Source organism: Artemia sp. Qi Xiang Cuo, chromosome 7 (assembly GCF_049724085.1).
Source record: "Artemia sp. Qi Xiang Cuo chromosome 7, ASM4972408v1, whole genome shotgun sequence".
In the NCBI taxonomy this organism is placed as follows: Eukaryota; Metazoa; Arthropoda; class Branchiopoda; order Anostraca; family Artemiidae; genus Artemia; species Artemia sp. Qi Xiang Cuo.
The window spans coordinates 76,506,258-76,524,488 of NC_142800.1; the positions used below are offsets into that span (position 1 = coordinate 76,506,258).

The 18,231-nt window shown below is 35.5% G+C and overlaps 1 protein-coding gene across 1 annotated transcript in view; it reads left to right on the forward strand.

Annotated features, from left to right (window-relative positions):
• LOC148950699 (retinoic acid receptor RXR-alpha-B-like) overlaps positions 1–18,231 on the forward strand; it is an 88,621-nt gene that overhangs the window by 52,083 nt on the left and 18,307 nt on the right. The window contains exons 4-5 of the mRNA XM_089092574.1: positions 5,206–5,384; positions 11,844–12,058. Of these exons, the coding sequence (XP_088948700.1) occupies positions 5,206–5,384; positions 11,844–12,058 (394 nt within the window). The remainder of the gene's footprint in view (positions 1–5,205; positions 5,385–11,843; positions 12,059–18,231) is intronic.

Below are 18,231 nucleotides of genomic sequence, written 5' to 3' on the forward strand. Positions count from 1 at the left end.
AAAACCGGTTTCATAGCCACAAAGACAAGTGATGGGTGACAAAAAGCATTGGACTTACATAATTTGGGCTATACATTTGCACATTAAGGGGGGGGGGGAGTAGAGCAGGTCATAGAGGATACTGTCTAACCATGGATGTTGAAATGAAGATTTGGAATTTGACAAGGACTTATAAAGAAGCAATTAGATTTTTCAAGGATAAAGGGTTGTTGCCCAAAACAAAACAGCCCGTCACCATTTGAACTCATATCTAGTGGAGTAGATGTGGCGGACGGCAGTGACGGCAGAAGGCAGAGTTCTTTTCAACGTGATTCTTAGTGACATCTATGCGTTCTGGGCGGCCTGATTTCAATAGTTTTCTGATGTAGTTCCCATAATTTTGTTACTAAATTATTATATTTTCATCATATTTAGGTACCTTTCATTAGGATTAATAATTAGACAAACCGGTTTTTCAACAAATCTTACGTAGAGTAATCCATGAGTGTTTTTCGTTTAATTAACAAGTACCAAATCATATTAAAATAATCTTACTTTACGGAAATATCTTTCAGATTTTTGTTCTTTTATGCTATATATCCATCACTTCGCTTATATTTTCTACTTAAAACCAGGTGGGTGTACCAGCTTACAAACATAGTATAACACATTCAAAACATTCGTATAAAACCCAAAAACATACAAAAACATTAAAATAATCTTTGTTTTCACATCAAATTTTTTCTATACTATACATCCTTCGCATCTATCTTCTATTTAACCATATTATAAAATATTTAAAATCCTTGTAAGTTTTAAGCTATAAAGTAAAAATAAACCAAAAGCATAAATAACGAAAGCCAAAAAAACATTACTCACGCCACGTTACAGGTTGGTAAACATTAAAGGTTGAATTATCCTAATTCAAAAAAAAAAAAAAAATATCGCCATAAATGCATGTAGCACTTTCCCCTGCGAAGCAGTGGGGTAAGTGGATAATTTATGGGCGAGAGTGATGCTAGAAGCAAGCATGTGTTGTTTTCGTTTGTTTATTAGACTATTGTCGGTAAAACCTTGCATGGACCTTGGTAAGGGAATATAGGGATACAGGTGTATGAACCATCATAGGTGTGCCTGAGTACGACTCTTAAGGAGAAGGGGGTAGGGATTATCCTGGGCACGCCAAAACACGACTAGAATTGATTTTTTCAAATTCTACTTCGGGGTAATTTGAATGTCTTAAGGGAAACCCCCCTCAATTCTTCTGTAGTTTATAGGCATGCGCACCTTTTATCTATCTAAATTTGTAACTTCAAGGCGAAATTGTTTACATCATATTTAACTAAGCAGCCAGTTTAGTTCATTTTGGGTTACAAAATCGCCCACTTGAAAGGGAAAGTTGCTGTTCAAGTTGGAGATTGAAACAGGCTAACAAAATCTATTTGGGTCAAGAAATTTTTGTATGTTACAATAGCTTATTTGGCCATGTACTATTTAAAGGTTCAAGCCAGTAACTGAGTATCAGAATATTATGCGTATGTTAGTTTTACGGATTTTAGTATTTTGAGGAAAAAAGAATCTAGAAGAAACGGAAAACCGTGGTTTATGTTATTTTCCGCCAGTTTCTATTTTTTTTTGCATTTATGTCCCTCTCAAGCCCAAGAAATAATACAGTAACTGAAGGATATATTTAGGGGGAGGTTGAGACACCCCTTCACCGGACTGAAAATTTTTATAAAGATATGCACTTTTTATTTATTATTTCCACAACTTGCTTTTTTTTTCTCCAGTAAGAACAAAATATCTAAAAATAATGGTTTTAAACATGTGTGACCCTTGGGGTGGGGGGTCAGATTAAAAAGGCAAAAAAACAGTCTTAGGCCATTATTCCAATTTTCAAAAAGGTTCATATCAATCTCTGAGAAGGGAATAGTTTCCATCTGATCCTAATATGCAATTACGTGAGATATAGTGCTAGAAAATAAGTCTTCTTTTCTTTACGAAGACTGTTATAGCATAGTACTCATCGACCAGTGACCAAAAAACAGCGCGAATTCATGCTTAATTTTCCAATGCTTGGCTGTTGTAATTCTTTGGGTAGAATAAGCAATGTCTTTCTAAGTTTCTGATTTGGAAATAGTAGGCCTACTTTTCTGTAAACGTTACGTGGTTTATGGTTGGATTCCTAAAGGAGAAACCAAATGAACCTTATTTTAATTCATCTTGCTACTACCCTGGTGCAATTCGCCTATATTGTTTTTGTTGTTGTTTTTTTTTTGTGGGGGGGGGGGGGGTAAAAATGTAGCAAATAAAAATTTTATGCTTGCAGATAAAATTTTTAAGTCTGAACTTTCAAATTTAAAGATGTCTTCACCTTCATTAGAAAGGTGGTGGCCTAATTTCTTCGAAATGCAATTTCGTTCAATATTAAGTAATGGGATACGTGGAAAAACTTTCTTCTGGAGCTTGATAGCTTTTAAGTGCATTATAATAATAATAATAATTCATTTGTACCCTCTATGTACAAAAATGAACGCTAGAGGAGTAAACAAAAAGAAAAGAAGAAGAAGAACAAAAAGACAAGGACTACGCAAGAACAACAATAATATTCTCATTCAGCAAAGACAGGAAGTATAAAAAAGTTCTCTCATAATAGAAAACATACCTTAATTGACCTAATACACACTTTAACATGCTATAACTTCTAATATTTACTCTTTAATGATACTATAATGCAAAATAACTCTAATTTGGCCTAATACAATTCAAATAGAAATCAACTGTTTTGTCAAACCGTTTATGGAAATTAATCGATAGCCCATCCATCTTTTCAGAAATTTCAAAAACACCGTTCCGCTAATCCGCTTAGAAATATAACTATTTCTAGTTATTAAATCCTTTAATCTGATCTAACTGATCGTGTAGATTTTTTCAATAAATTAACAATCTTGTAAAAAAAAACTTTTCAAAGGCAAAGGTCTGAAGATTGGTTTTCCCGACAAATTGTAAAATTTAATCTGTTTTCTTCTGAATTCTTTCTTATGACCTTTTCCCACCATATTTGCAGACGACCTGCTTTTCTTTTTGTCCGGATGGATGGCCTAAGAATGCAATATTTGAAAATCTGCAATCCTTCATCTTTAAAACGTGGCCAAGCCAATACCTTTCTGTCGCTATAGTCCTAGGAGGGATTGAACCAAATTTTTCGTACGGCTCATTATTTGGAATATGGTAAATAAACGTGTGCTTAAGACTATCCTTGGGTAAATCTTTTGGAAAAAATCGCATAAATTCGAAGCGCCCACGTTTCAGTCATACTTGATCACTGTCCATACTGTGACTTCCAATATTATATTCTTAGTTATTAGGCTTTACCTTCCTCTTCTTCACAACTCCATACATTCTGCACCTTCACTATTATACTGTTTATATCTCCACGGTGTTCATCATCTTAATTAATAACACTTACCCAGTTAAGTGAAGGTGATCGATTTTCCCACCTGTCCCAGTTGATCGATTGTCCTGTTAACTAACATCTTCTCTTCACCCTCATTTATTGTTTGTTTAAATGTTTGAAGAAATCTGGGGGAAAACACAGGAAGGATCGGACAATTTGCCCCCCCCCCCCCCTGAACCACGCATTGAGCTCCCAGCCGAAGGCAGATAATTAGGAGATCGGTACCTGCGCTACGCGGACCATTGGTCAGCAGGGAAAAGCTAATCGAATTTGTCTTCTTAAGATTTATTTTCAATCTTATTCTTGCACCCTCAACTCTTAAAAAATGGCTTTGCTGGGCTCCTTAGAGCAGTCTTTCAAAATAATCCATATCAAAGTTTCTAGGACGCAATCCTGCTTAATTCCCTATTCTGTTCTGAAGAATCCGAACCAACTACTATCGTCACTTCCTACCTTAACTGCAGTAATATCATTCACGTACATAGCACTAATCGTTTATTTCCCTTGTCTGGTATAACTTACAAGGATAGAACGTGTATGTTGGTAGGCTTATACTACATAGGTTTTTACCTGCATGCTACGATAGAGGGGGGAAACGATAACTGCGTTTCCCTTCTTGAGCTATTTTCGCCCATGTTCGTTTGTTTTTGTTCTTTTTTTTACTTTAACTTCTCTGTTTTTGGTTTGGAGTTAAGAGTTTGAGTACAATTTGTAAATAACATGTATATAAAAGCGGAGGAATATATCCACAAATTAATCTTTTTGACCCTATCCTTGTCCAAGAAAAAGAATTAGCCGTATTGTTAAACGCAGAGATGTAAGGAAAGCTACTTACTGTTGCGCACAAGCCACAAAACAAAAATCAAGTATTTATTTTAACCACTTTCGGTTGCATTTAACAAGATGTTTACAAGATAAGTCATTGCGGCTAAGTTCCCACTGAAATAATCTGCTATAAAAAAAAAAAAAAAAAAAAACGTCCCTTATAACGAGGCTGAAATCTGGCCAAAGGGAGATAATAACTGGCTTCATATTTTTTGTCCTATATCATTACCTCTGTTTCCGTTGGATTTAAAACTCGTTCAGGCGTTATAACCACAGAGCAGTTTTATATTTACAGCAGTTTTGCTTAACTGTATAAATTCCAGCAAAATTTTTAAGAATAATTTCTCTTCAAATCATATTAGGGTCTTTGCCTTAGCTCCCTTATTGCATGTAACCCTTGTCTTGTGATTTTTTATATGCATTTATGAATAAAAAATGATCTTTTTCTAAATAAATGATACGAAAAGGAGTTAAATAAGAGGCACTCGAGCAAATTGATTAGTTCTAATACACTTATTTTGGACTTTCACCAAAGTCCCATTCGCAACGAGCTTTTATTAACATCAAGGCTCTGCTAATCCTAATTTTTGGATTAGTTAATTTTAAACGAGGAATGATAAATAGTGTCCTAAACGAAAATTTAACGAAATCACGAGCACAGTTGATTCGAACTTAGTCAATGCGACCCGATAAAAATTTCTGGGAAATTCTTGATGGGTAACATTTTCGGAATTTTAGCTTATACAATAAGATATAGTTATACTCGTGCACAGGGGGAGGCCTGTGGGAGAGCAACTGACATATGCCTGATGGACCCAATTGTTTTATGTTTAACATTTCCCCCGTAAAATCACCTGCGCCCCCCCCCCCCCGAGTCCAAAGAGAGAGAATCTTTTTAGCTTTTTATCTTGCTTTGATCTTAAGTTTAATTTTCTGACTTTTAGCCGTACAAATGTCACCAAGAAGGCTTGGGAAAACTAATGGCTCGAAGTCCCCGACAAATAATAACGGAATTGGGGCAATAGAAGAAAATCAGAATATTATCAACTTGAAACAGGAACCCATGACAGTAATGAATTTCTCACAAGATTCAATGTCATCATCACCAGCTACACTAACAGAGGTATGTTTTTTTTTTTAGAGTAATAATATCTTGTTTACAGTAGCGACAATTCAAGGGAGAGGGTGGAGACCGCACCCATCAATTTGCTCTTTTTTTGTTTTACAGAATATAAAAAAAGTCTCTTATCTGTTAAATCTCTGCGATGTTTGTTTTATTGAATTAATCGACCTAAAACCTTAGCCACGCCCAATTTCTTAAATACAATTCAGTTGAAATAACCAAATTGAAATGTCCAAAACGCAGGGTATTTCCTGAAGTTGCCTGCTAACAGAGTAGCCTAGTCAAAGGGAAACGCAGGGTATTTCCTGAAGTAGCCTGCTAACAGAGTAGCCTAGTCAAAGGGAAACGCAGGGTATTTCCTGAAGTAGCCTGCTAAAAGAGTAGGCTAGTCAAAGGGAAACGCAAGGTATTTCCTGAAGTAGCCTGCTAACAGAGTAGCCTAGTCAAAGGGAAACGCCGGGTATTTCCTGAAGTAGCCTGCTAACAGAGTAGATTGCATACACCTTGTATATTATTCTAACGTAATTTTCTGTATTGATTTTTTGTATAAATATTGGCCTAGAAACAGAGGCGTCCAGACTAGGGCCTGCACAAGTTATCTGGTCTGATTTCTTTCCAAACGGCCGACAAAATCGTTTGATCTGATGTTTTTAGTTTATTATTTTAAAAAAATGTCAAGTTACTGTATATAAAATAACGCCGCCAGCGCGCCAACGGCGCGCCACCACCAACAGAGGTGGCGGCGTTCGGTCGACTTTAAATTAATTTTGCGGCAATTCTTTATTGCGTCAACCGCAAAGTCGGAGCTTTTCCTTCTCGTGTGGTTTAGTATTTCGATTTTCCTGATTAGAAATCAAAAAGGGTTTGCACTATCCCCGAATTTTCGGGTATTTCCCCGAAAATCTATGCGTCACCCATAAAAAAAATTGGGTTCCCCGAATCCCCGAAAATCACGCACTCACGGTACCACCCCTCGCGATTTATCACCAGTGACTTTCCCTGCCAAATATTACTTTGCATACCATAATTCTTCACTACTCTCTTGTTCATTAATTTTCGTCTCTTTTGTTACTTTGCATAAAAACCAGACAAATGCAATATGCAATATCAAATATTGCAATATACACAGTTCTTCATAAGTTGACAAAAACAGTATCGTCTTTATGAAATGAGGTTAAATCATTTCGAATGTAGTTTCCCAATCGCTATTTGTAACATCGTTCGTAGTCAAGAATTTTATTTTCAAGTCGAATAGAATTATAGAACGAATTCACTACTATTCAGCTTCAGCCTTCAGTTGAATTTTGAAATTGACAGCCGACAGATTGTTTCTACAGCTGAATTGTAGATTTGCAGACTTTTTTTTTGGCTGTTTTTAGATAAGATTTTCTTAATGTTTAATACTCAATTGTTGAACGCCTGAATGTTAAATACTCAATGTTCGGGAGCAACCCCAAAAATATGACTCATAAATAAATTGTAAATTATTGCCTATCGGGGGGGGGATCGGGGGCTATCATTTTTATGTGATAATACCTTATTTTTTTTATTGAAAGTAGGGATGCCAAAAGGATAATTATTTTTTTCATTTAAAATGGAGACAGAAGAAAATGATATCAAATTCCCTGAGAAACCATTGAAATATTTTGATAGACCCAGGGCCCCCCATTAAGACGTGTTCATTGTCTTGGGTATTTTGCAATTTCTCATAGGCTACTGGCCTAATTTGGCTTTTGTGTGTGCTCCCTTTTAATTAGATTATTTGGATCTTATTGAATGCCACGGCGAATCTATGACTCAGTTTTCCAATCACTTAAAGTATTTCTGAATAATTTCGACATTTTTGTTGTTGTCATTGTACCCCTCTACTTAGACCCTCAATTGTTTTCAAGGAACACTAATCTGTTTAAAGTTATTTTGCGTGTTGGTTTTAACCATATAGTGACCTAGTTAATTATTAAGTAACTTATTTTTCTAATGAAAGCTGAGACGGTATCCTATGAAGGTGGTATCCAGAGGGGGGGGGGGGTAGGGGGGTATTACATTTAAATGATAATATCTCGATTTTTTTTATTGAAAGCAGGGATCCCAAAAAGTTATTTTTTTTTTAATTTAAAGCAGAGACGGCATTTCATCAAGATGGTATCCAGAGGGGGGGGGGGGGGGTAGTGAGCTATAATATTTAAATCATAATACCTCGATTTTTTTTGAAAGCAGGGGTGCCAATAAGTTAATTATTTTTTTTTTTATTTAAAGCAGAGACGGTATCCTATCAAAATAGTATCTATAGGGGGAGGGGGGCATAGGGAGTTATTTCATTTAAGTGATATTACCTTGATTATTTTTTTTTTATTGAAAGCAGGGATGCCAAATTTTTGAAAAGTTGATAAAAATTAAAAAGATTTTCGTGAGTTATACTTGATACAGCACTTACATGGTTTTATCGTCCAAAGGGAAAGGGACATACGCGTCCAACCTGTTTTTTTTATTGATGAAAAAACGGGTTTAATTTGAAAACATTCATTCATAAGTACCAGGCCGATTCATACTAAAACGAATTGGTGTGACGAAAGCGATATCGACATCCCCACCTAACGTTGCACTCGAGTGACAATGGCGCCCTTGGTCCAGTGCCCAAGTTACATGGAAAGGCCAGGTTTCAATTTGAGAGGTTTAAGGAGGAATCTTTGGCAGTCTTATGACATCAGGATACTAGATGTTGCAACATTCTTACGTATCTATAGTGATTTAAAAAATTCGATCACCCCAGCATATTTTACCAAAAATATGCACAAATATAACAAATGTAACATTTGGAATATTATAACACTTTTTTCAAAGCTTTGAAGAAAAGCAAAAAAAGGCTAAATACCCCTAACTACGCTTGAAAGCTATTTTAAAAACAAACTTTTTGGAGATTTCAGTGGATATGACCATAACAGAAGCTTTGAGCCTGGGTGGGAATCTAAGAGGAGTCTTTGAGTATTTTGACCACTGGTGACTTATTGTTGCAACTTTCTTAAATTTGGTAATTTTTGTGAGCATTTGGAAATCAAAGCTTAAACTCAATAACTGATACTAAGTGTCCTAACATATATAAGACATGTCCTAACAGATATAAGCAAAGGGCATTATGAAAAAATTAAGCTTCTAAGTTCAAAGTTATATTCAAAGTTTTTACCCAGATAACTGACGAATTTTGTGATACGGTATTTGAAGTTGTATATGCAGTAATGCTCGATGAAAAAAAAACTACTAATTTTGATAATTATTTATGTTAAGAATACATAACTAATAGATACTTCAACTACTCGTATTATGCAAGGGTTCTGAAACGCCACAACCATTTCGTTTCTACCACATTTCTGCTTCTCTTGATGAATAACAAAGAAGACCAGTTTACAGCCAGCGACTTGTGAATTTTTGAACTCATGAATAGGCTCGAATCTGTTGTAAATTTAAGCTGTGATTTGAGAAACACTGATGAAAACATTAATGTTTGCGGTCAACATTGATCACGCCGGCGGTGCGCCGCCGACATCTTACTGGCGGCACGGCGTGGTGCGCTGTTTTTGGCCCCGCCGCCGCCGGTCTTCCCTCATCGGCGCGGCGCCGGGGTCTATATGTATATATATATATGTATATATATATATATATATATATATATATATATATATATATATATATATATATATATATATATATATATATATATATATATATATATATATATATATATATATATATATATATATATATATATATATGATATATATATATATATATATATATATATATATATATATATATATATATATATATATATATATATATATATATATATATATATATATATATATATATATATATATATATATATATATATATATATATATATATATATATATATATATATATATATATATATATATATATATATATATATATATATATATATATATATATATATATATATATATATATATATATATATATATATATATATATATATATATATATATATATATATATATATATATATATATATATATATATATATATATGATATATATATATATATATATATATATATATATATATATATATATATATATATATATATATATATATATATATATATATATATATATATATATATATATATATATATATATATATATATATATATATATATATATATATATATATATATATATATATATATATATATATATATATATATATATATATATATATATATATATATATATATATATATATATATATATATATATATATATATATATATATATATATATATATATATATATATATATATATATATATATATATATATATATATATATATATATATATATATACAAAATATATACATGTAGATATATTTTTATTTTTGTCTTCTTGGAATAAATACGGTTTCCTAAAGGAAATGGGTTATACAGTCATGGTGTCACAACCCTTTCATGCATAATTCAGCAGAGTAGTTAAGTGTAACTTATTGTTAGTCACGTAACCAAAATTATGTCTGCTCGTTTAAATTTAAACACCTAAACTTTTAAAATTGTCAACGGGTTGAACAGAAGGCAGTGGCGTCAATTCATATTAATTTAAAGGGGGGAAAAAGGTATTTATTTTAATGTAGAGGGGGGGGATTTCCGGTTTGTTTCAAATCATTCAATTAAAAGGCTGAAAAGGGCTTTTTTTTCAATTAAACAACCTCCTAAATAGATATTTTTCAAAATCTAGGGATTTCGGGGGGGGGGGGGAGAATAGAGTTGGCACATGCCCCTCGTCCTCCTTCAATTGACGCCACTGACATAAGACAACTTATTGTATACCGAAAACAGGCAGCTGCGAAATAAATTAACTTTGGGGGGATAGGGAATAGGCTTTTTCGTCAAACACTGCAAAATAGGTGAATTGCGGAATTATAAGAAAAATGTGGATGAACCTTAAAAAAAAAAAAAAATGATGCTCTGGAATAGGGGCAAAACCCAAGTTCTCCTTCTAAATTCGATATATTTATTATTCGCAAAAATGGATCCTATTCACTGACTTGAATTGAAACACCTGAGATTTCAATATTGGCAAAGGGTTGCACACGAGGACAGGTTCTTTGTACATCAAAGGCAGGTACTTACGTAAAACAAAATACTTTCGGGGGGGGGGGGGGGTGGTAGGGTTTTTTATTCGTTAATTTCCCCAAAACAGATGAATTATGGGAACAATATATGAGAGAACCCGAAAAATATTGACACTTCGAAGTTGGGACAAAGCCAAAGTTCCGCTTCTGACTAAGTGCCTGACTGGAAGTAGGGTTTGATCTACGGACGTAAAATCGGCTTTTCGTTAGAAGTTACTGGAAGAATAATAAAGGCACATTCTATGGACTATCCATAATTTAAAATGTCGAAGCTGGAATTTTTGTGATTTTTTCGCGACACATTCGTTGGGAAATGCTACTACATAATTCAACTTATAATCTAGAATTGCAACTATCTAACTTTAAAATATACATTTATGAAAATGTTGTGACTGTCGTTTTTCCTCGACAGATCCCTGGAATCTAAAATTCGATATTTGATATGGATCACAAACACAAACAAAATCTAAAAACTTAACATCCAGGGCCATATCTCGGATTTTTTTTCGGGGGGGGGGGGTATCAAAAACCTATAAAAAAACATAAAAAATTTGTTAATCTACCTCTCGAAACCCATTATGACTAGTCCACCTGTAAAAATTTGCATTTTTACTTGTAGCGTCAAAGCAGTTGATTCACTCTTAGCTTTATACGTTCTTAAGGATGTTCCCTAAAGATAGAATGAATAACTAAATAGTACTAACAAATGATGGTAAAATGATAAAAAATTGACAAATGTTTTTTTGGGGACCAATATTTTTAGAATATTGTTTTTTTTTGGCAGAAATCGACTTGTTTTAGTATTAACTGCATATGTTCTTTAGCCCCAAATGCATAAGCACGCAGGGGAAATTCTGGACTAGAATGTTTTAGAAATACTTGGAAACATGGACACAAGTTACTTTACCGGAAGGAAAACGCTAAGATTAATTTATATTTTTGTTTTTGACCTCAATTTTATGAACAAAATGGGCTGACTTCCAAAACTGAGTTATGTCTTGCATACCATCTCAGAGAGGGGGGACACATAAGCTTGCAGTAGAAATTCTGGACTAGAATGCTATAGAAATACATGGAAATCTTGACAGAAGTTACTTTACCGGAAGGAAAACACTAAAGATTGATTTATATTTTTGTGTTTTGATCTGAATTTCACGAATGAAATGGACTGATTTCCAAAACTGAGTAATGTGATACATACCATCTCAGGGGGTGTGGTATGGGTAATTATAAAAATATATTTGTGTATCATTAATTGAAGGACACATATTCTAGCCCTTTCATCTTTATTTCAGGAAGACACAACATGGACAATGATTCGCAAAAGTTTCGAAGATTTCACACCTCAAGAGGTACCCCTCCTCTCGGAGGCACACTTTAGATTCACCATATCCGACATTGATCCAGGTCTGATAGAGCATCATCACGCATACATTGTAGAAACCACTGCCAGAGTACTTTTTTCCACCATCAACTGGGTCTCCTCTATTGATAGCTTTAAAAAACTCCAGTAAGTGACAAATAGTCTCTAAAACCTTTTTGTTCTTCGGGCAGGGTAGAAACCACTGCCAGAGTACTTTTTTCCACCATCAACTGGGTCTCCTCTATTGATAGCTTTAAAAAACTCCAGTAAGTGGCAAATAGTCTCTAAAACTGTTTCTTCTTCGGGCAGGGTTGTCAATCCTTGAGACTTGAGTTGTTTCGAATTAAAATTGGCTCTGGTCAAACCGGTTTTGCTATCAGGGGCGTAATTTGCTATGGGGCAGGGGGAGCAACTGCCCAACCCAGACCTCGGTTTGTCCTCTCAGACCCTAGTCCCCCCCCCCAGATGAAATTTAGTTTCTTCAAAAATCTTCAAAACTAAGATAAGACTGCATAATTCAAGCATCTACAGAAACGTGTCAGTTTTCTTAACTATGTTTTTACCTTTATGGCAATATATGGCTCATTTTTCAGTTTTCACTTTAATTTTTTCTTGATTTGAAAAAATTGGCACCAACTCCAAATACCCCCCCCCCCCCCCACACGAATTTTGATGCAATTACGCCACTGTTTGCAATGTCGCATTTGGGTCAATCCACGCCAAATCATCCAATCGTGACTGCGCGTGAAATTCCAATTTTGCTGAAAAAATTCTCAGCTGTTCTCTTCATTGATAGTACACACAGGATTTTTTTTTTTTTTTTTTGAAAGCTAGTTTTTCGGGAAAAAATTTCCAAAGTTTCAAAATTCGCAAAAAACGAGGTTTTGAAAAAAAAATCCAAAAAGTTGGTATTTTTTTCCCACTTATTTATCCAATTATCTACATAGCCAGGAGAGGTTGGATAGAAAAAATTGAGGCAATCCGATAACGACGGAAGAACTGACAGCCAACCGAAGTTTTTGAACCCTTGTGCGAAAAAGCAGAACTTCAAAAATCTGTAAATTCTTAACGGTAAGAGCTAGGATACCATATTTTTTTTATTCTTGTCCTCTTGTCACCAGGTACAAAGGGAAGTTTTGCATTTTGTCTTCTCGCTTTTATTTTCGGAGATATTTTCATAGAATTTTGACAAATTGTGAAAATTGTCACTTTTCATCCCCAAAAAAAGCTCTGTAGGCAACGCGATCCAGGAAAACTACTTATTAGGTCCTAAACTACCAAACATGACCTACCTGAAACCGTAAAAACCTCGATGGTAAAATTATATCCTGATTTTTAAAAGAAGATTGAAGTTCGACCGTTTTTCAAGTTTCCTGTTATCATAAAAATGCTGATTCTTCTATCGCCAATTATCGCATTTTTATTTGGTTAGCGAACATATCTTTTAATATGGCCACTCATGCTGCATCTCGTGTAACCAATGTCAAACTTTTCTAGTTTGAATGTAATTCATCAATTCAGGCACCTGGTATTCTTAGTATGTAGCATAGTATACTAAAGTTTTTTAGCCTACCCTTCATGTGAACTTGTCCGGAAATGGCTGATTTTATGTTTCTTGAAACAAATAGACGCTTCTTCAAAACTACTTAGATCAATTAAGTTAGAAAAAAATGAAATAATGAAAATAAAACAATTAATGGTTGCTTTCTCTGCTTTTCTTCTTGTAAGTTTTGAATGTTTCTGTAACAACGGCTACTACATCTGGCTCTAAAACAAAGTTTCTTGCGGAGCGACTACGAGACTCAAGAATAGGCAGCTTTTGTAGTAAGTTAGCAGTTGGTACTATGCACGTGTCGTCAGGCCGAGGCCAACGAAAACTTGAGCATGGTCCATTTGGGTGCATAAACTTAGCTTCAACTTCGCCACTCTCCTCATCAATGCTTACAACACACCCCACCCACCAATCAAAGCCATACACACAGGCTACGTAGTCTCCCGAGTCCAGATCGGTTAAAAGGACGTTCTCGAAATCTAACCGCAACACAATAAATTCTTCTCTTGGCAAGATAGTACCCAAATCCGATAAAACGCAAGCACTGATATTATTTTTTGCCTTTGGGCCTAAAACTGTGAAATGACTGAGTTCCAGGAATAGTAATAGCTTTCTCAAAGCGGTCTTCGAGGCAACTTTCAAAGTTTTCATTAACGTTATTTGACGAAACGCATAATACTGTAATGTTGGGTAGGGACTTATCTGCCCACTCATAAAGATCGTGTGCCGTAAGTATCTGATTGTCAAATAGCCTTTGCAAGCTGGCGCGAGCTGCTAGTCTTTTCACAGTACCGCCAATCCCATCACACGCATTCTTTCCATGACACGAAGCAAAGAAATTCCACTCAGCATCTAACCCAAAGCCACTGAAATGGCAGCTCAAATTTGCAAAGTTTTTTCTGTTTTTGTACTGGGATCCTGCACCGTCGCTGAAATAATAGATTTTGCAAAGGCCGGGAATCATAGCCTTAACGTGAAGCAATACGACTTTCAAAAAAGCGTGAACTGCAGGAGGGTTATGGTCCATGTGGTCGCTGATAACACACAAACTGTTACTGAACAGTCTATCACCCCTACGCCAATATACCACAAACGGATGTAATGTTGCCTGAGAATTTTCCCAGTGAAAACCCTGAACTGCGTCTTGGACCAAAAAGAAAAAATTTTCTGCAAAGTCTAAAAGCAGGAGGACCTCATTGGAGCAGAGATTCTGCTTTAGTTGTTCTATGTAATTTTGCTGACGGACTGAAATGAAATGGTGTACTGTAAGGTTCCGGATTGACTCGACGAAATTCGGTATGAACACATCTATTGTTTCTTCTACTTGTCTAAGAACTGTTCGGTACACATGTACCCGCTCTTTATAGGTCACGGAATCATATTCAGCTAGTTCCTCCCAGAGAAAACTCTCCAAGTCGTTTTTTTTATCCAAACAGATACTGCCCATGTGTAGCATTCACAATTAATTTATGATAGAGCATACAACATTGGAGATCAAATCCACGAGCGAAATACTTATATCAGCGCCTAATGATTTAAGCTTAGCATTTTGGTGGTACAGACAAACACATACCGAATGAACCCCACTTGAGCCAGCTGTAACACACCAGGGGGGCTTAAGCTCAGCAAATTTGCTGCGTCCGATTTTGAAATCCGGCTTGTCCTCATTGTCCTTCTTAAATAACCCGTAAAGTTCAGAAATATTGGCCAGCAGTAATTTCTTTGTTTTTGTTCCCTTTTGCCATCGATTTTTACGGAGACGAAATCTTTCTTGCCTGGAAGCTGCCGGCTGTTGACGTCAGATTCATAAAAGTCCAGAACAGCCTGAACTACATGTGGCTTAAGAACATTAGGTGGCTTTTTTGAGGTCAAAAGAGGCAATATTCCTCCCTCCTTTCTGATATTCCTAGCTTTCCTAACAAGGTATTCCGATACTTGGAAAAAATCAGATACTTTTTGCCGGGGCCATGTCGGAGGCACTAGAGTGAGAAGACTAAGTTTCCTAGATAATGTATCCGAGGTTTCAAGTTTGGTTTTCAGGGAAATACAGAAATCCTTTGTTTCTGTGTTGTTCATCAGAAAGGGGACAGATTCTTCAGCAGACTCCATAGAATTCTGAACCAATGACGAAGCTATGCATTTGCGCTTCAGCACAGGAGAGGAAGTAGCACTGGTTGGAACACTCAAAGCGACATTAATGATTTTGGAAGCGGATTCTGCTACCGTTTCGGACTTCCGTTTAACGTAGTCTTTTTTTTGTCCAACAGAGAGTTTTAAGGAATAAGGCTTGAGCGGCGAGGTCCCAATATTTTCAAATAAACTTGAAACAACTGTAGCTGCGTTCGCTGCAGATTGTCTTGAGGAACAATCAGGCTGGGAATTGTATGAGAAAGATCCGTCGTTAGAAACTTGGGGGATATTAACAATGTCATCATCGGACTCTTCGTAGGCACGATCGTCAATTTCGGTGCGGCATTCAGCACACACCTTGTAACCGGGAATAAGTTTGAAACGAGACAAGGTTCTAGCGTTTTCTAGTGTTATAGCTCTTGTTCCTGTCCGAGGACAAGAGGTGTGCAACTCAAATGGATCACAGCAGATTCTCGGAACAGCCTTAGCAAACTGATGAAGGTAGAATTGCTCATGATGAAAGCAAATACGCTCTATGGAGCTAATAAATGTTCTCAATAAAATTGTCTCGCGACTCTGATCTGAAAGTTCGGTAAATTGTCTAAGTCCTTCTTTGCGAAAAAATGTTTTCTTGTGACACTCGCTATTTAAATGAAGTCCAACACAACATTTTTCAAGAGCTATTTTTTCTAATTCCGACGTCTAACAATCCTCACAGTACGGTATGAATTATACTTCATTCACGGCCAATAGCAATTATTCGACTGTGAGTGAAATATCTGAACTTCAAATAATTCGATGACGCATCCCACTAACTTACTCTGGAGAAAGGAATCGCTCAATTTGTGTGATTTCGATATTTGAATAAACTGCTTGGCAACAAAGAATTTAAACTTGCAGCAGTTCATTCCGCATGCATTTTGTTAACTTGAAAAACGGTCCAACTTCAATCTTCTTTTAAAAATCAGGATCGAATTTTGCCATCGAGCTTTTTACGGTTTCAGGTAGGTCATGTTTGGTAGTTTAGGACCTAATAAGTAGTTTTCCTGGATCGCGTTGCCTACAGAGCTTTTTTTGGGGATGAAAAGTGACAATTTTCACAATCTGTCAAAATTCTATGAAAATATCTCCGAAACTAAAAGCAATAGGACAAAATGCAAAACTTCCCTTTGTACTTGGTGACAAGAAGACAAGAATAAAAAAAAATGGTATCCTAGCTCTTACCGTTAAGAATTTACAGATTTTTGAAGTTCTGCTTTTTCGCACAAGGGTTCAAAAACTTCGGTTGGCCGTCAGTTCTTCCGTCGTTATCGGATTGCCTCAATTTTTCTATCCAACCTCTCCTGGCTATGTAGATAATTGTATAAATAAGTGGAAAAAAATACCAACTTTTTGGATTTTTTTTTTCAAAAAACCTCGTTTTTTGCGAATTTTGAAACTTTGGAAATTTTTTCCCGAAAGACTAGCTTTCAAAAAAAAAAAAATCCTGTTTGTACTATCAATGAAGAGAACAGCTGAGAATTTTTTCAGCAAAATTGGAATTTCACGCGCAGTCACGATTGGATGATTTGGCGTGGATTGACCCATTTTCAGGGGTATCGATAGGTGCTTGCATGAATCTGTTTGATGGCCCCAGCACGACTCCAAAGGGCGTCCGATTTGTTGTTTATCGACAATTTAAACATAAAACCGTTTGAAATTTCAGAAAAAATTTAGATTGGGGGGGGGGGGAGCTCCCCTTGCAAACGTCCTGTAGGGTACCATTGGGCTCATTTTCATTCAGATTGACAAAGACCCAGTAAACTTGGTTCTTTTCGAGTGTAATCCCACGAAATGAGGGGCAAGGTAAAAAAAAGGGTCAAGAATACGGCATTGGGTTTTACAATCCCTACCAGCATTTCTCATCTCCGTTCGAAGGGATTGGAATTCTTAAAAAATTGTCAAACTATATCCTAGTTTGACTGCGATTGGCTGCGATTCAAACTCAGTTTAACTTGTCCAGCATTTTTTATTTGCTGGTATCAAAATTCCGCTTTTTAGAGTTTCGGTTACTATTGAGCCGGGTCGCTCCTTACTTACAGTTCGTTACCACGATCTGTTTGGTTCTTCTTTTTTTTTACTATTTAAATATAATGAGTAGGAGGTGTTAGGATATAAGAACATATATAAAGGGTAAAGAATTTTAAGAGAGAGCAGAGCGAAGTCATGAACTGCGTAGGGGAGAGGGAAAGCATTGTAAGCAGTGTGACCTAATTTGGCATGGTGTTATGATGAGTTGTTAGTAGTAGTTTTTTATTTATTTCAATCGAACATGTGCATTTTACTTCAAAATGGTCGGTTTCGCCAACTTTTTGTCTCCATACTTCCCTTGCTCGACCTTTTGGCTCACGCAAATACAACATTGTGACGCCTCTAAACTTTCATGATTTCAAAAATATTCTGCACAAATGCTCTCAACTCTAGCTGGAACAGTTTAGCTTATTTTACAGTGTAATTTAAGTTCGGTTAATTTCTCGATTCACCGATTGTTGAGATAGCTAAGATATACTTTCTGAATCCATATATAACATTTATTTCCGTTATAAATTTACTTAACCCACATACATAATTATTTTCTTCAAAATTATTTAACGGTTTG